At 35.8% G+C, this 15075-nt stretch overlaps 1 protein-coding gene across 6 annotated transcripts in view; it reads right to left on the bottom strand.

The window, feature by feature from the left end:
• The window catches only part of AOPEP (aminopeptidase O (putative)), a 184957-nt gene that overhangs the window by 99768 nt on the left and 70114 nt on the right, over positions 1-15075 (bottom strand). For all 6 annotated transcript variants that reach the window (XM_084225973.1, XM_084225975.1, XM_084225976.1 and 3 more), the window contains 4 exons: positions 14040-14146; positions 8803-8905; positions 8588-8695; positions 2380-2423 (listed from right to left, as the gene is read on the bottom strand). In XM_084225973.1, the coding sequence (XP_084082099.1) occupies positions 2380-2423; positions 8588-8695; positions 8803-8905; positions 14040-14146 (362 nt within the window). The remainder of the gene's footprint in view (positions 1-2379; positions 2424-8587; positions 8696-8802; positions 8906-14039; positions 14147-15075) is intronic.

Genomic DNA, 15075 nt, shown 5'->3' with positions numbered 1-15075 from the left:
GTAGTGAAGTTTCAAATTATATGAGTAAATAAAATGCCTTAGTGGAATAAAATAAAAAGTAAATAAAATTTCTTGGTGGGAAGTATAGTAGGATTTCCACAGGAAGGCAGGGATAATGTGATACTCTAGCCAGTGCATGCCGTATTTTCAGAGGCTTGGTAAACAGAGAAGGATAATGATCAATATTTCTTTGTCGTTCTTTCCATTAGTCCTTCACTCAGACAAACAATCAGTCTCAAAGGCAAGTTAAGAAATTATAAAGGACCAGAAGGTACTGCTCAGCTTATCTGATGTCAGTATTCAGCTGCAGTCCAGAAACAGAAGGATCCTCACTCACAGCATGGATTCCTGAAGCTAACATGCCTTTATAATTGAGTCAGAGCAGGAAGTGAAGTAGCCCTATAAAGTAGGCATAGAACTGTCCTCCTCCAAGTACAGAAAGCAGCAAAAATCAATAAAAAGTTACATCTGGATCCTGGAGCTACTCATCACTGTGAAGGTGGTAAAATCTCCTTTGAATAAAACTAAAGGAATTAAGTACTTGGAGGTGAGAATCTTTCAGATCCCGTCTCTGTATCCAGTAGTAGAAAGCTAAAGTTACACTACCACTCTGTAATAACTACAGAAAATTTCCACAGTTTCATGATAGTTTTCTGCCAATATTCATCCTGTTCTCATTACAAAAGTCTCCCATAAGCCAAGTTCTACATAGTTTGCCCCTGTTGCCACAGCTGAGGGCAAGATTTGGTTTGATTACCTACTACAAACGTCTCTTTACTTCTATTTTTTTATGATTAAGACCAGCCTCCATCACAAACTATGGCGTGTTAGAGTATTTAATATTTGTCAAGTTTGAAGTATGTAGTTTAAACAGTTTAAATTTTACTTGGTAGAACTGCACAAGCCTGAGAGGTTTTATGTGCTACACAGTATTTTTGCTCTAATGTTGAAAGGCATTCCTACATCAAACTTTGTGCAAAAAAGCAGTCATCAGCACCTGGTCTCTAAAAATACTTGATTTTTAACTTTCCTCCCTTTTTTTAACCTCAGGTGAGTATTTCTGTACTAGCCGCAGAATGTATTCAAGAATGGAAAAAAACAGCCCCCCAGCAGAAAAGAAAGGAAGGCCTTCTGTATATTAAGATTCTTTGCATTGCTGTTGATATCTGCCAAGCAATTTTGTCAATAAATAGTTCCGATATGCTATATGTGTGACTGTAAAATTAATTACCATATATCTGAAATTTCTTTCATACATTCTAGAACATGATACATCACAAATAGAGGCACACTTCTTTTGCATTAGTCTCATTGAAAGTTTAAGTATGTTTTTAGGCAGAAAAATGGATACTTATGCAACAACATTTTGCACTGGGTTTAGAGTTCAGAGAAACACAAGTAAAAAATAAAAGGAAGGAAAACAGAAGTTTTTTTTTAACCTGACAATCTATAATCATACCATTAAAAAATCACTTTCACATCTATTCCATATAATATACCTCATTATATTTGGGGCAGAAACTATATTGAATCATATATAGAGAGTATTATCTACTACATCACTGGAGAATCTTAAAGCACCCAAACTAAACCTGAGATGCCACAAAACATATTTTCTCAAGGGTAACTAGCTTCTCTGTTCCTCAACCATCAGGAACAGAAGTGTTTCACTAAAATACTCAATACATTTGACCTCTATGAATACCATCTTTTTTTTTTTTCTCCAAAGCACTCACACAGAGTTATGAACACTTTTTCAATTCTGGCCTTCCACACTGTACTTTTCAAGTGAATATTTTTAAAAACTGTAACATATAAAGCTCCTCTACAAAAGACTCTTTATTTGTAGCACAGTCTAGAATAGCACAGAACAACCCAAAATATAAGCCTCAAAATGCTGCTAATGACTATCATCTTCAATCAGTCACAGTAACACACAGGAGTATTTTGAAGGACATGTCAGGCAATTAATGCTCAATTTACATTCACGTTTTCCTTCTTTCCTCATGCAACTTTTGGGGATGGTACCAGACTACGTGAAAAAATCCATCTTCTCTGGTATCCCAGACCCACAGCAAAGATCTCTAGGGTGCCATGTGCCAAAAGCAGCTGGTAGGAGAATCACAGGTCAGTTTGAGCAGGCAGCTATGCCTGGCACTTCAGATTGCATAGTGAACACACAACATCACCTCTGACCTGACAGGCAAGTTGAAGGCATTGTTTGGGGAGAGCATGGTATAGGATAACCTCAACAAGTCTCATAATTTTTTGTGTATATATGTAATGGGAATCTTCAGGCTAGCCCTATTTCTGGCTAGGACATATTAAAATCTTATTTCTACTTATTTCTTTGGCTTTTCTAGCCCAGTTCTTACTTACTGTTTTTGTTTAGGAATGTCTTCCAACAGCATGCTAAGAAAATCCTGGAAAATGAACAGAGGAGCACAGTTAGTATGTTTATGAAGCCATAACCCTGTGTCTTCACTACTAGTGAGAGATTAAAGACTACAGATAACAGAATGATAAAAAAAAGTTTATATATCCACTATGGTGATATAATGACAACATAATGCATATTTTTATTTATACAATATATATTATATTGTCAGTTTTCCAACCCATTCAAGCAAGGAGTGTCAACATTGAAAGAAAATGGGCTTGAAAAGTCTGCTGACTATTTTAACACACTTCCATGTTCCTACATTTTACACACACACAAACTATATTTAAAACTGTTAAAGGCTGCAAATTTACATACAAAAGTTAAGAAACAGCAAATTTAAGGGTGTTTACACTCTCTTCACTGTGCTTATGTTATCACATTGTCCTTAATTACATAACTACATAAAGCTTTTTCTTCCTTAGTGTGTGTGCCTGATTGGACCCACCTACTCCTCATTCTGTGACAAAATTTGCAATATTGCTGACAACCATATTAACTAAGGAGTAAATTCTTCAAATAAAAGGTGGGTAGAATTTCCATCATGGTTTTACAAAGACGATGCAATGCCAATGGAAGAACATTACTATCATCCTCACTTTTACCAGTATGATAAGGCCTCTTAAGAAAGTTACACCTGACATCACTAAAAGGTTCCCTCGCACCCTGTGTTCTACATAACTTGATTTTAATGACATTCATTTTGACAGAATACACTCCTTTGAACAATCACATAATAATAGGATTTATTCATATGAATTATTCATTTATATGCTGTTTCATAAAACCAGTGCATCTGCTTTATTAATACTAATCTTTGTGGAGACAAGTTTCATAGGCTAATAATGTTCCTTGCTTCAGTACACAAGCACAGGCTGACTGTACTGTACAACAACTGCAAATTGTTGCTCTCTAAGGTCGTGAAGAATGTTTCCTAAAAGGGAGAAATTTTTTATTTATGGGCCATGCCATAGCAGTCAACAAATGATACTGTTTCTCTGTCTGAGTACAGCATTGTTAGGGAATCAAAGTAAGACTGATTGCAAATTGAAACTACTGGTAACACAGTTAATGCTTCCTTCTTTAGATTATAAGTGAGACTCAGGCTGCACTGCAGTGACTGCAAAATTGGCTTATAACAAAAAGTAAATGACATAGTGCTGGGCTTAGTGTTGCTGTGGCAAGAATGTCATCATTAACTGTGACAGAAGTCATTTTGTCCCAGTCACAGTGTATTGCAGACATGATGATTATGATGATGATGATGTATGAAATCCTTTTATTTCATACAACTACTTGTAGTTTTGCTGTATGTAAACATTACACTATTCTGTATATAAACAGAGAAATACTGTCTCCTTCCTCTTGTGGAAGTTTTGCTGGAGATACAAAGTAAGCTTACATGTAAATAAAGAATATAGTATAAGAAAGATCATAGTTAGAGTTATTTCAAAAGTGTGTGAATAGTAAACCTGAAGTGATTATCCTTCACACTATTTGCACCATGTATACATTAATGCAGCTAGATTCCCTGGTTAGATTCCATCAACTTTTCATAATCAATCACACAGTGGATGGTTATAATCTGTATACTATACTATGAAACTAAGCATCTCCTTCGTTTTCTAAACATCAACAAAAAGCACTGTCATTCTACAGGCCTTCTTAAAATTAGGATTAATATATCATATATTATTTTAACTGCTCAAATTTCAACACTCCAAAACAGAGTAGGAAAGCAAAGTACCACTTACCTCATATTAGCATGGCTTTTAACATTTGCCTATTATGAAGTCTGCATGACGCATTTCATTACAGGTCTGACTTTTCAGCTGTTTATGATTTTGTCATTTTAACCATCTGGAGTGAAATTTTACTCTCAGGCTACTTTTTATTCCTCCACAGAAATGGTTCAGAAATGTCCAGGAGAAAACTCAGAGGATAATGTGGGGGTTTTTAAGATTTGATGCCACTTCTTTAAGATGCTTTAGTTATTTTACAGTTTGAAGCAAAGACTTGTGGATGACTATAGTAATCATAACTAAATTCTGGACCAGACTATAAAGCAAATTATAGTTTGGGTTTTTTTTGGTTTTGTAGCAAGTAATTCAATGAAGGTATAAAGAATATATGAGTTAGAAACTACATGCCACCACTGTGCTGCAAGGTTAACAAACTGATTAAATAATGTAACTTTCTTATATATTCCTGTTGTTCTTACCTGGCTAGAGACCCTGAGGCTAGAAAACAACTTTTCTATATATAAAGAAACTGCTATTCTGCAGTTTGTGGAATTCTATTGACATTTGGCCAAACTGAAAAAAATCACTGAAAAAATGAATTCAACACATTTACTAAGGATCTGCTAGCCCCTCATAATTAAATTCCCTGGTGAATTTAATCTCATCCACTCTCACCATAGTCCTGACTGAAGCCAGTAACTTTATTCACAGCTTTAACACTGGGCTTCTGCTGGGCAGATCAAATCTGGATACAGACTGTGAATTTGACAACAAGGAGAAATTTTCTTTGCTCTGTTAATGGATGTACTGTGCCTGAGTCAAAAGAAAGTAGAGCCAGGACCCAAAAGAAGTAGGCTGAAATAAGTAACTGGAAATGAAGACTAGTTAGAGCATTAACTATATATATGTGGCGTTAGAAGGCCTTTTATTTCATACCAAAAGATATCTTATTACTAGTCCAACTTTTGTCTTGAGCAATGGCCAGCAAGTTTCTACCCTTGAACTGTTTTGGAGCATCAGGCAAGTACCTCTCCCTGATAACACATACTGATATCAAAAAAGGAACACTCAATATTAAAAGACAAATTATGTCTTAATATTAAAACCTCAAATCCAGACATTTCAAGTACTCTACAACCAACAGATATTTTTGTTTAAATTCTCTGACCGGAATATAATGAGGTGGATAAAAACACTGGAGATGTCATGACTGAAAGTGATAGGTCCAAATGGACATTCACTTGGCAACAAATAAACTTCGACTACACTTGCATCCAGTTCCTTGAAGAAATTTTCCACTCAAAGTTAAACTATTCCGAAAAAATATGCAGTTTGTAAAATAGAATAACTAAGTAGCAAATATTAATTTGCCCCTTCTGGGTGGGAAAAATAAATAGCACCCTTCTAGATTCCTGTTTATTTGGAATTCCTTCCCTAGACATTCTTCTGGCTTTTGGTGACAATCCCAGACTGCACCTCCAAAGAGAAAACTTCCTGTCTAGGGTAAGAAAGACTCCTCCTACCTGTATCTTCTATTATCAGACCGCAATCATCAGCCAGACAGCTTAACGGTGCAAGCCCCAGGTAATGCAACCTCCATCTAGCTTTAGTCAAAAGTCAGTTTGTTGCTCATTATTACAAACAGAATCACATGAGAATCAACAAACAATTCTGTTTCCAAGGTATTTTTTTTTCAAGATGAAATGGAACAACAACTTTAACTCTGTTAGGAGTACCAGCAACTTGCACTTCTTTCTTTTTATTTATAGTCAAAACACTCCAGTCATTATTTCAAAAGTTCACTCACAGCGATTAGTAAGTGAAGTCTCTCATAAAAATAAAAATGGAATATCTTTTTTAATCCTTCTCAAAGATTCCAGATTTGCATTACTCATCTGTTGCTAATTCAACTAAAATAAAGCTTCTATTAAAAATCTACTAAGCATGCAAGCAAAATGAAGGAAAAAGGCAAACTGATTAATGTTTCACATCTGAAGTAATTTCCTTGCACCTGCAGCTCCTGTCTGGGAAAATTACTACAAACACCGCTTAAAACAAGACTAGTATTCATAACGTGGGCAATTTTTCACTGTTTTACTTTCCCTCATTCCCACAATTCCTAAACCTGGGAACTTTTACAGTTATTCTGGACAAGGTGAAAGTATAGAACTATAATATTTAAACTTGCCATCTGCACCTCTATTTATTTTTAATCTTTTATTCATTTAATCACTGACAGCATGTTTGTTCAAGAAGGATCTTGAATAAGAAACTTTGTACTAACTTGACTTCATTGCTTCTGCATTTACAACTCCTACTGTGATTCCTTATCTACTATACCAGATCCCAACAAAAACCACAATGTTAAAGATTTCTTACAAAAACAGAAAATGCACTTTTCAGTGACCAAAAACCAGTATTACGTTAAAATTCTCTTCCCAATAATTTAACTAGGAGCTGGATTTAGGCTGATGGCAGACAAGGTAAAAGCACAAAAACAAACAATAGAAGTTTTAATGTACCACACTCTTTCTCCACCATATCAGGTGGTATTTCTAAATGAAGAAAAGTTCCCTTCTTTTTCTTTACATATATTAAGCACATAGTTATGGATATATTGCACATATCCAAATAAAAAGTAGCCAAAGAAACAAAAGTTTAACTTTTGCTCCAATAATTCAATAACAAAACAGTGAGCAGTTTTTTTATCCAATAACCAAAATGGATGTTTCTGGGTGTAGCATTTAATCTTAGGAGACTGGAGTAGGTAAGCTACAAATTGACACTTCATAGCTAGACAAAGGAATAAGTCTCTAGTGTATGTGCTAGCTAGCTACCATGACTAGTAGTACAGAACTGAACAAAATGTTCAGTTCTGCTGAGCATTTTGCAGCATTCAGTCTACTGACACAATTAACCCTACATCAACCAGGTGCAACATTTTCTAACCAACACTTTCTAACCAACATTTTCTAACCAACATTAAGCTAACATATTCTTACCAAATCTGAGCACCTTTCTTACCACGAGCTTAAAACGCTGGGCTTCTTCTTCTTGTTAGCAGTCTTACGACTTCTGTAATTTTCAAAATTCTTCCAGCTGTGTAATAGTGAGGCATAATTTTTATGATTTTGGATACCCTAATGTAGACAAGGCTCATATAGTTACTGGCATTTTCCACACTATGCCAAATGTAACTGCTTATGGTCTCAATAACATGGCACAGGAAACAGCTGCAGCAGTGTTTACTCCCTTAAAACCCCAAACATTCCTCCACAGGGCAGAAATGCTGAGTTAAGAGCTACTGCTCCTAATTTCTGAGTGACGTGACATCAAAAGAAATCACAAGTCCATGAGCTCTTTGTAAGATATCTGGGCATACATCTCAGTCTTACAGAGTGAGATTCAAAGCAGAATGCATGCAAGCCAAAACTCACTGTGGCTGGAAGAAACAAGTGTTGGACTTCAGTTATACAACATCAGAGGTCCTCACTCAGTGTTTCAAGGAAACATTTATCACTGGCCTGAATATCCTCAAATATTTCAAGCATAAGACCTTTCAACCTTCACCAAAGAAGGTGGTTTCAGAAAGCCATTCTCTTTTCTCTTCTCTTGCCCCTCACTGTCATCACACTGCTCTTCTAGCAATGCTAAATATTTGTTATGTTGTGGGTTTTGTTCCAAGCATGTTTTTTGCCATGAGGAGTTCAGTGACCTGGTTCACCGACACCCCCATGAATGGTTGTTTTCACAGCATTACTGAAGCTGCACTGCTATTTGTGCAAGCTGGATTCATCACCAGTGACAGGATTCCTAGAACTTTGGGCTCAGAGAGGTATGTAATTTTCTAAATCAAAACAAAACTAGAGACAGTAGTTACATGAGTTCTACAGAAAGAGCTAGCAGGAGGTAAATTTCTACTTATAACCCTACTTGGCTTTGTCCTTATAAGAAATAGGGTGAAATTAGAAGCATTGAATGAAACAGCATGCAGAGAGAAAGAAAATAAATTCAGAAGTATAATTTCTTCTCTTTCAAAAACAGAGAGGAATCAGGGAAAAGACTTGACTGATCACAACCAAAAACCACAAGCTAAAAGATCACAGGCAATAATTCCAGTATGGAGTAAGACCCTGTCTCTGAGAACATCAGTACCTATGAACATTGGCCTTTTGAAGTATAATGTTAAAAAAATATCCCTCGTTCTTTATATTATCGGATACTAGAGCGTGATTCAATGTCAGCATGAAAAAATGTCTGCCCTCTCCCAGGTGGGAAATTTACCTATATTGCCAAATTACAATTGCCTCTCCCCTTACATCACAACGAGAAGGGATGATTTAGGCAGCCAATCCAAACATTTGGGTTGTTTGTTTTTCCCAGAGGTGTGGAACAAGCACAATACCTGAGAAAGGACAAGCTGCCCATGGAACTTAACGACAAATTTCCGTAAAGACGCAAGGTATGAGACCTCTCCTATTTTCCTTGCCAGAGATCGTAGAAGAAAATAACCCTGCAAAAAATTAAGGCAGAAGCTATGAATTTTCTGATATCTAGAAGATTGAAGTCTTTATGATATTCATAAAGCAATCTCAGTAAAAATCATCTAACAACACTCACCTTCAAATAGTGAACCTGCATGAAGATTTTTTCTGCTTTAAGACCATATTTGACAACAGAGGCTCCAGACACACTCAGTTCTCCTGTGCTCTCCTTTTTGGGCCTAAAATAGAAACACACTAATTAAGTTTTGGACAAGTAAGTAAAGAAATAAGTCAAACATTACAGGTTTCTGATAGTTGAAAGCATTGTGTGACATAGTAATTTTAAACTCCTGTGACTAGTTTAGTCTTTCTCTTCACCATAAGTACATAAATTGACTTAGGCAGTCTAACAACTCAATTTTCTTCTAAATAAAATTCATCAGTAGGTTGGTGTAGTCTTTTTACAGCCAGCATGACAGCAGGTTGCATGTCATTTTCCAGTGCAGACACCTTATGAACAAAGAGAAAAAAATAAACAAAATCACCATTTTAAGGGAAGGGGAAGTGGAGGGGAAGACAGTGAAGTCACTACATTCAACTAGAGTTTTCTCTTTTTTTTTACCTGAACTTTGGCTTAACAGCTTACATGACTCTCTTGCAAGAATAACCTCTTTCATCTGCATGTAATAGACTGCTACACAATGTGTTCTGATTTTCATTTTTCCATTTGGGTTGGAAGAAATGTAGCTCAAATATTAAAAGAGGAAGTATTTTGCACACAGGTTTCAGGTTTACAGACAATAATACCTAGAAAAAAAATACTATTTATTGCCCGATTTAAAATGTAATACAGCATCTGGTATGCCACAAATCTACGACAGTTAAGTGTGGAGGAATTTTAGGCTCTAAAGAGCACAGACTGAAACTAAAAAGAAACTATGCAAGCATTTTTTCTACATCTGTAAGAGGTGCCTTCACAGGCATAGTACTGAAGATCATCTAGATTTCTGTCTTCCATTCAGAAAACATCCCGACTAACAGTAGTCTGAGAACAGTTGCCTGTCTTAGGAGCCTAAACCTGTGACTAAAACAACCTCTTCAATTCTAAAGGTGGATTTTGAAATGACCAGTCTTCAAAACCAAATGTCTTTCCCTTCATTTCTGCAGAATATGGGAAATATGGGCCACAGCAAGGCAAGATCCTTCAAACCACACCACTCATGCAGGAGTGATTTCAAGAGCTTTGTGATCAAATGTTTTTCCATATCTGTGTCTCATTTGAGGGAAGCATTCTTCCTTTCTTATATCTGTGTCACAGTTTCCTATTAAAGTTTTGTCCAGAGTGCTAAATCAGGGTATTTTTTAGACATTATTAGGGCCTGTGTGCATGAAATCCACTGTACACAAAATTTTCATAAAATGTAACTGTTTGAAATAAAATAGAGAGAAAAAAACAGATGGAATTTTACATTGTGTTTCTGACACAGTCCTCTTCCATGTTATCATTCATAAATATCTTTCCAGTAAGATCTTCCCTCAACATTCAAAGAACAATACCAGTAACTGTTTTCTTACTCTATGGCAACTCCAGTTCTTTCAGACTGTGTAAACGTTGCAGACTCACTGTATGAAAGAAGAAATCCAGCTATTTCCCTTCTGGATCAATTTCCTGGAAGGAAGACCTGCTGACTTTCCATACATGACTTTTCATCATTCTCTGCATACATAAAATGCAAAAACTGCTTCATTTCTCTTAATAAATAGCCCCGTCTATTGACTTTGAAAAATGGAATTTGAGCACAGGCTACAGAATCCACACTAAATTGAAATCTTTCTCATAATCACAATTATTCTAAATTAGGCAACCATACTTCCTTCCTCCTCTGACTTTGTGCCTGTGTAGATCCTAGGACTGACCAGAAAGAAGTATTGCATCTGGATGATGGTAGTGAAGAATTCCATACAGAAAAGATATACACATTCCTCTGCAAAGGCTGTATATATATTCTTGAAAATGTCTTTAAAGGAGTGAAACTATTTAGAATGTAACCCTGTTCTCTGCTATCAGGACTTCAGAACACTATTTTAAAGCAATGCTTATTGTATTTACCAGACATTAAAAGTACAAAGATTGAAAATTTGTTACACTGACCTACAAAAGCTAACCTGGTAGGTAAAGTCTACCATAATGCTAAAGGCAAGCTGTCTCAAAATATTCAAGATGCTATCTGGCACATTTTAGATACTGGAAAAATTCTGAAGGAGGAGAAGACGCTGCTTTCTATTTGCTGGGCAGATGAGTACATTGCACTAGTAAAAGTACAATGCACTGGGATGTCCTTGGTAATTAAATGCTCTGATATGCCAGGTGGTCTTGAAAACTTACACAGAGACTGTGAGAGACCATCTGAAAGCACATTTCCTATCAGATAGAATAAAACTTTTCAAACACCTACAGAACAGTCAAAAGCATTGCTTCAGGACAGAATGGACCTGACACAAGTGGAGAGAACTCAGAGACTAATTTAGAGTTAGATATCAACCTTGGCTTGACTTAATGAATTACCACAAGATGCAGTTCAGCTATAAGGGCCAGGAGATGAAACAAATGTCAACACCAGCTTTATTCTGCAGAACAGAATGCTCTTCTTTGCTTTCCTAACAGGAGAGATGAGAGTGCTGGTGTTCATGATCACCAGCAAAACGAGTGCCAAGACCTTTTTCATAGGTGCTTTTATCCCTGGAGGTTTCTTTCAAATTCTGTGAGAAAACAGGCACAGGTCTGTTGGAAGTCTCATCCTGTATGAGCATGGATGTTCCACAAACTCCTTCTTCAATGTCAAGATTTGCTCGTGCTGCCTTTCAGAGCTGCTGCCTGTTGAAAAGACACTTATCCAATTTCTTTCTTACTTGACCTCTTTTTTTACAGGTAGCTTATGACATGCTACTTACTATAACAAAATACAAGTACCCATAATAAGAAGAAACATCAGGCTGATCATCAGTTTGCTGAGTAGCTTTCACCCAGTCTAAAAAGGTATTCATTTGATGGATCAAAAATTCATAGGATCAGCTGGTAAGTTTGGGGCAGATTTTTCCAGCTGTCAGGAGAAAGCACAAATGATCATATGATCAGCAGGGAACAAAAAACGTGATGGAAGAATGAGCTTATGCTTGGGAAGAGTGAGCTGGTTGATTTTTTTCTTCCTGAAATGATTGGCAAGAAGAAATCAATAGTTATAATTTACGTTTAATATTCTGTATAAAAACACAAGTTAGAGCCAGCCCAAGCCCCAGTACAGACTCAAAACCCAGACCAAGGGCCAGGGCTGAGATTTTCTCTTACGTGCCAGTTTTGGAAAGCATGAGACATATTTTCAGAAGGATAAAGAAAAGAAAAAAAAAAACAGTAAATATGCAGAAAGAGAATTTATTCATGTCTACGCTACAAAAATAGTAGAAAATATTTATATCTGACTGAAATCAGTAAGAATCAGTCCTTAAATGCAATCACAAGGAACTAGAGATATCAGAGAAGAAGAAAGGGCCAGAATCACAAAGTGGCATCATGTGCCTGGCCTGAAGTGTTTATTGGAGACACATTTTTCAAATGAGAAATTAATTTTTCACTCTTTTGTATTACCATTAGGAATACTACTATCTGAAAGGTAAGAAAAATGCTTATTATTATGTTAAATAAATGTGCAAGTCAATAGAAAGCATAAGTTTCATTTTCAAAATAAATCAATCCTTCTTGAGTTTCAAACTACAAAGGGTTATGGCCCTTTGAAAAATTATTTTGAAAATTTACACCACCTAACATTTTATTAAAAGTAACAGCTATACAAATACAAATGACAACAAATGTGATTCTGTAATTTTGAAAATGGAAAACACTTATCCAGATAAGCATCATATCCCAAGAAACAGTATTTTAAAAAAAATTATTTAAACCAAACAAAAACCTCAGCATGTAAATTGGTAGTTGTGTTGGCAGCTGCTGTAAAACAACCAGTGACTAAGCTTTTGCATTTACAACTATGATCAAATTACACACCTGAACACTTACACAACTTGTAATTTCATTGACTCTGCTTACACAAAGATATACAACTCATCAGTAAACATAAAGTAAAACAGATCAGTGGGAGACTACACTTACACAGATGGTGATGTGCTTTTGGATTACATGGGGCTTTGGAGAGGAACCTCTATGTTGGTGAGCACTCTCTAGAGTGTCCAAATATAATAGAGCCTTTTAGGTTCTACTGGGCAATCACAAGAAGAAGAGAAGACCTTAAATGAATGAAATGGCAACAGTCTTCCAAAAACATTTAAAAGTTGATAATCTAGAAGATGGGTATCAATTTATTCTTCACTTCCACTTGGTGAAAGAAAGAAATTAAATATACGTTGTTTAAAATAAACAGGATTTTAGTTGTGCATTAGGAAGCAATTTTTAACTCTTAACACTAACTGATTGAGACAGCTTGTCTCTCTTATTAAAACTTTTTTATTGAAGCCTTCTAAGAACATGTTACTAAGAACTCAGGATAGTCTGTGTGTACTGCCTTTAATTCAGAGCAGGAGAATAGACTACATAATTGTCTGAAATCTGTCCCTGTACTTCCATGATTTGGTCAGAAATCATGGCTAATTTGAACTAGGGTTAGTGCACTCATTATTTTTGGTCAAAGATCGTGAGGGGATAAGCCGTAGAGGCTCAGTGGATCTTGAATTAGACAGACACTCAAGATCAAAGACTGTTGGAAAATTCCTAACACACCAATCAGAACAGATTATTAATCACTGGCAAAGGAAGACTGTCTTTAGCTATCTATAAAGGAGCCTTGAGTTTAGCATCTGATACCTAAAGACCAAAAATCTATTTTAAATATAACTATTAGCAATTTCTAATTAGAATGTATGTTTATAAAGTTTATATGTTTTACTTTTTCCTTGTTTTTTAAACTTTTATTCAGCTTGGCAGTTAAATACCATACTAATGTATGTACTTGTCTTCAGCTACAGAAAACGACTCTGTTATGGCTTCCAACAGTGAACTTTTTCAGGAAATGGTCTTTTCTTTTTTCCCTGAATAGAAGCTCTTGTAAACTGCTCAGAGACATCTCATATCAAAATCATTCCATGGTTTTCTAAAAGCTTTCTATAACAAAGGGAGAAGCAATTGTATTATAGTCAAGATGTATAACGCAGTCAGTTTAATTTGCATTTTCTTTTTTTATTAGAAGGAAATAAGGAAATGCAGTGGATTTAATCAGATGATTCAGATGTATATCTTTTGAAGGGAGAAAATGTGGAAAACAGGAGAGTGAAAATACAACAGCAATGATGGTGCTATCACATTGTTACCTTAAAACTTGCAGCTCTTCTTCAGAATTTTGCAACTCATCTCTGAGTCTGCGCCAACGAAGTAAAGCTTTCAACTCCTGTTGCCCTTTCATTTCATCATGTGATAGCTGCTTAGTAAACAAAAAACACAGATCACTGATTGCTGTTTCCCAACAGACAATAATAATTTGCAGGGCAAGAAACTTGGTTTGTTTCTCTTTAATGTGCAGAAGAGGGCAGGAAAGGTTATCAATATTCATGATAAAAAAATAACAGTTGCTGCTATGAGAGATAATAGCAGCACTAAGGAAAACAAAAGCCTCACTGTGCACATCAAATCAATAGTCAGTTAAATAGTTCTGACTGAGGAGAGAGATGGGCATGTTGTTTTCTCTTTAGTGAATGGCAAGAAACAAACTGAATTTACAGCAGAGATACCTGGCATAGAGGTTTTGGTTGCACCCTTACACTTCCCAAATTAAGAGCAAAGAGCTACATTGTGTCCTGGCTTCACTCCTCTTTCCTACTACTTCTGCCACTACTTCTCCTGAAAGCTCCCTGCTGTGTTTCCCCCCATTTACGTAATATTTACGTAATATTAACTTATTAAATAAATGCCAGGTTGCCAGCTGATAAATAATTGTTTTGAACATAATTATAATTTATGTTCTCTATTATAAGAATAGATGGGAAATTGGGGAAAGAAAAAGCAGCTAATACTACCCTCCATTACATTCAATCACAACTGAAATTATTCTCAGGCACTATGGAATACACTCACATTCCTTAATTTCTATGATTGCATTGCATCATAACTACTCAATAATGTTCAAAACGTATGCCTTACAAGATAACAAGGGAACTAATCACACTGTTCTTTTGTTTTCTCCTTCACACTCAGTTCCAAGGAAGATGTCTACTACAATCAAACGCTTTCAAGTGACTAACAAAAGCAAAGAATTAATGTGAACAGCTCACAGCAGTGCAGTTATGCTCAATGTGAGGGCACAAATTTAGTCCCTTTTAGTTTTAGAAACAAAAGGGAAAAGCCAAGTGT

The sequence above is a fragment of the Fringilla coelebs genome (assembly GCF_963513975.1).
Source record: "Fringilla coelebs genome assembly, chromosome: Z".
Taxonomy (NCBI): Eukaryota; Metazoa; Chordata; class Aves; order Passeriformes; family Fringillidae; genus Fringilla; species Fringilla coelebs.
The sequence above is the reverse complement of the archived record's forward strand: the minus strand, read 5'-3'. Positions and strand labels throughout refer to the sequence as shown.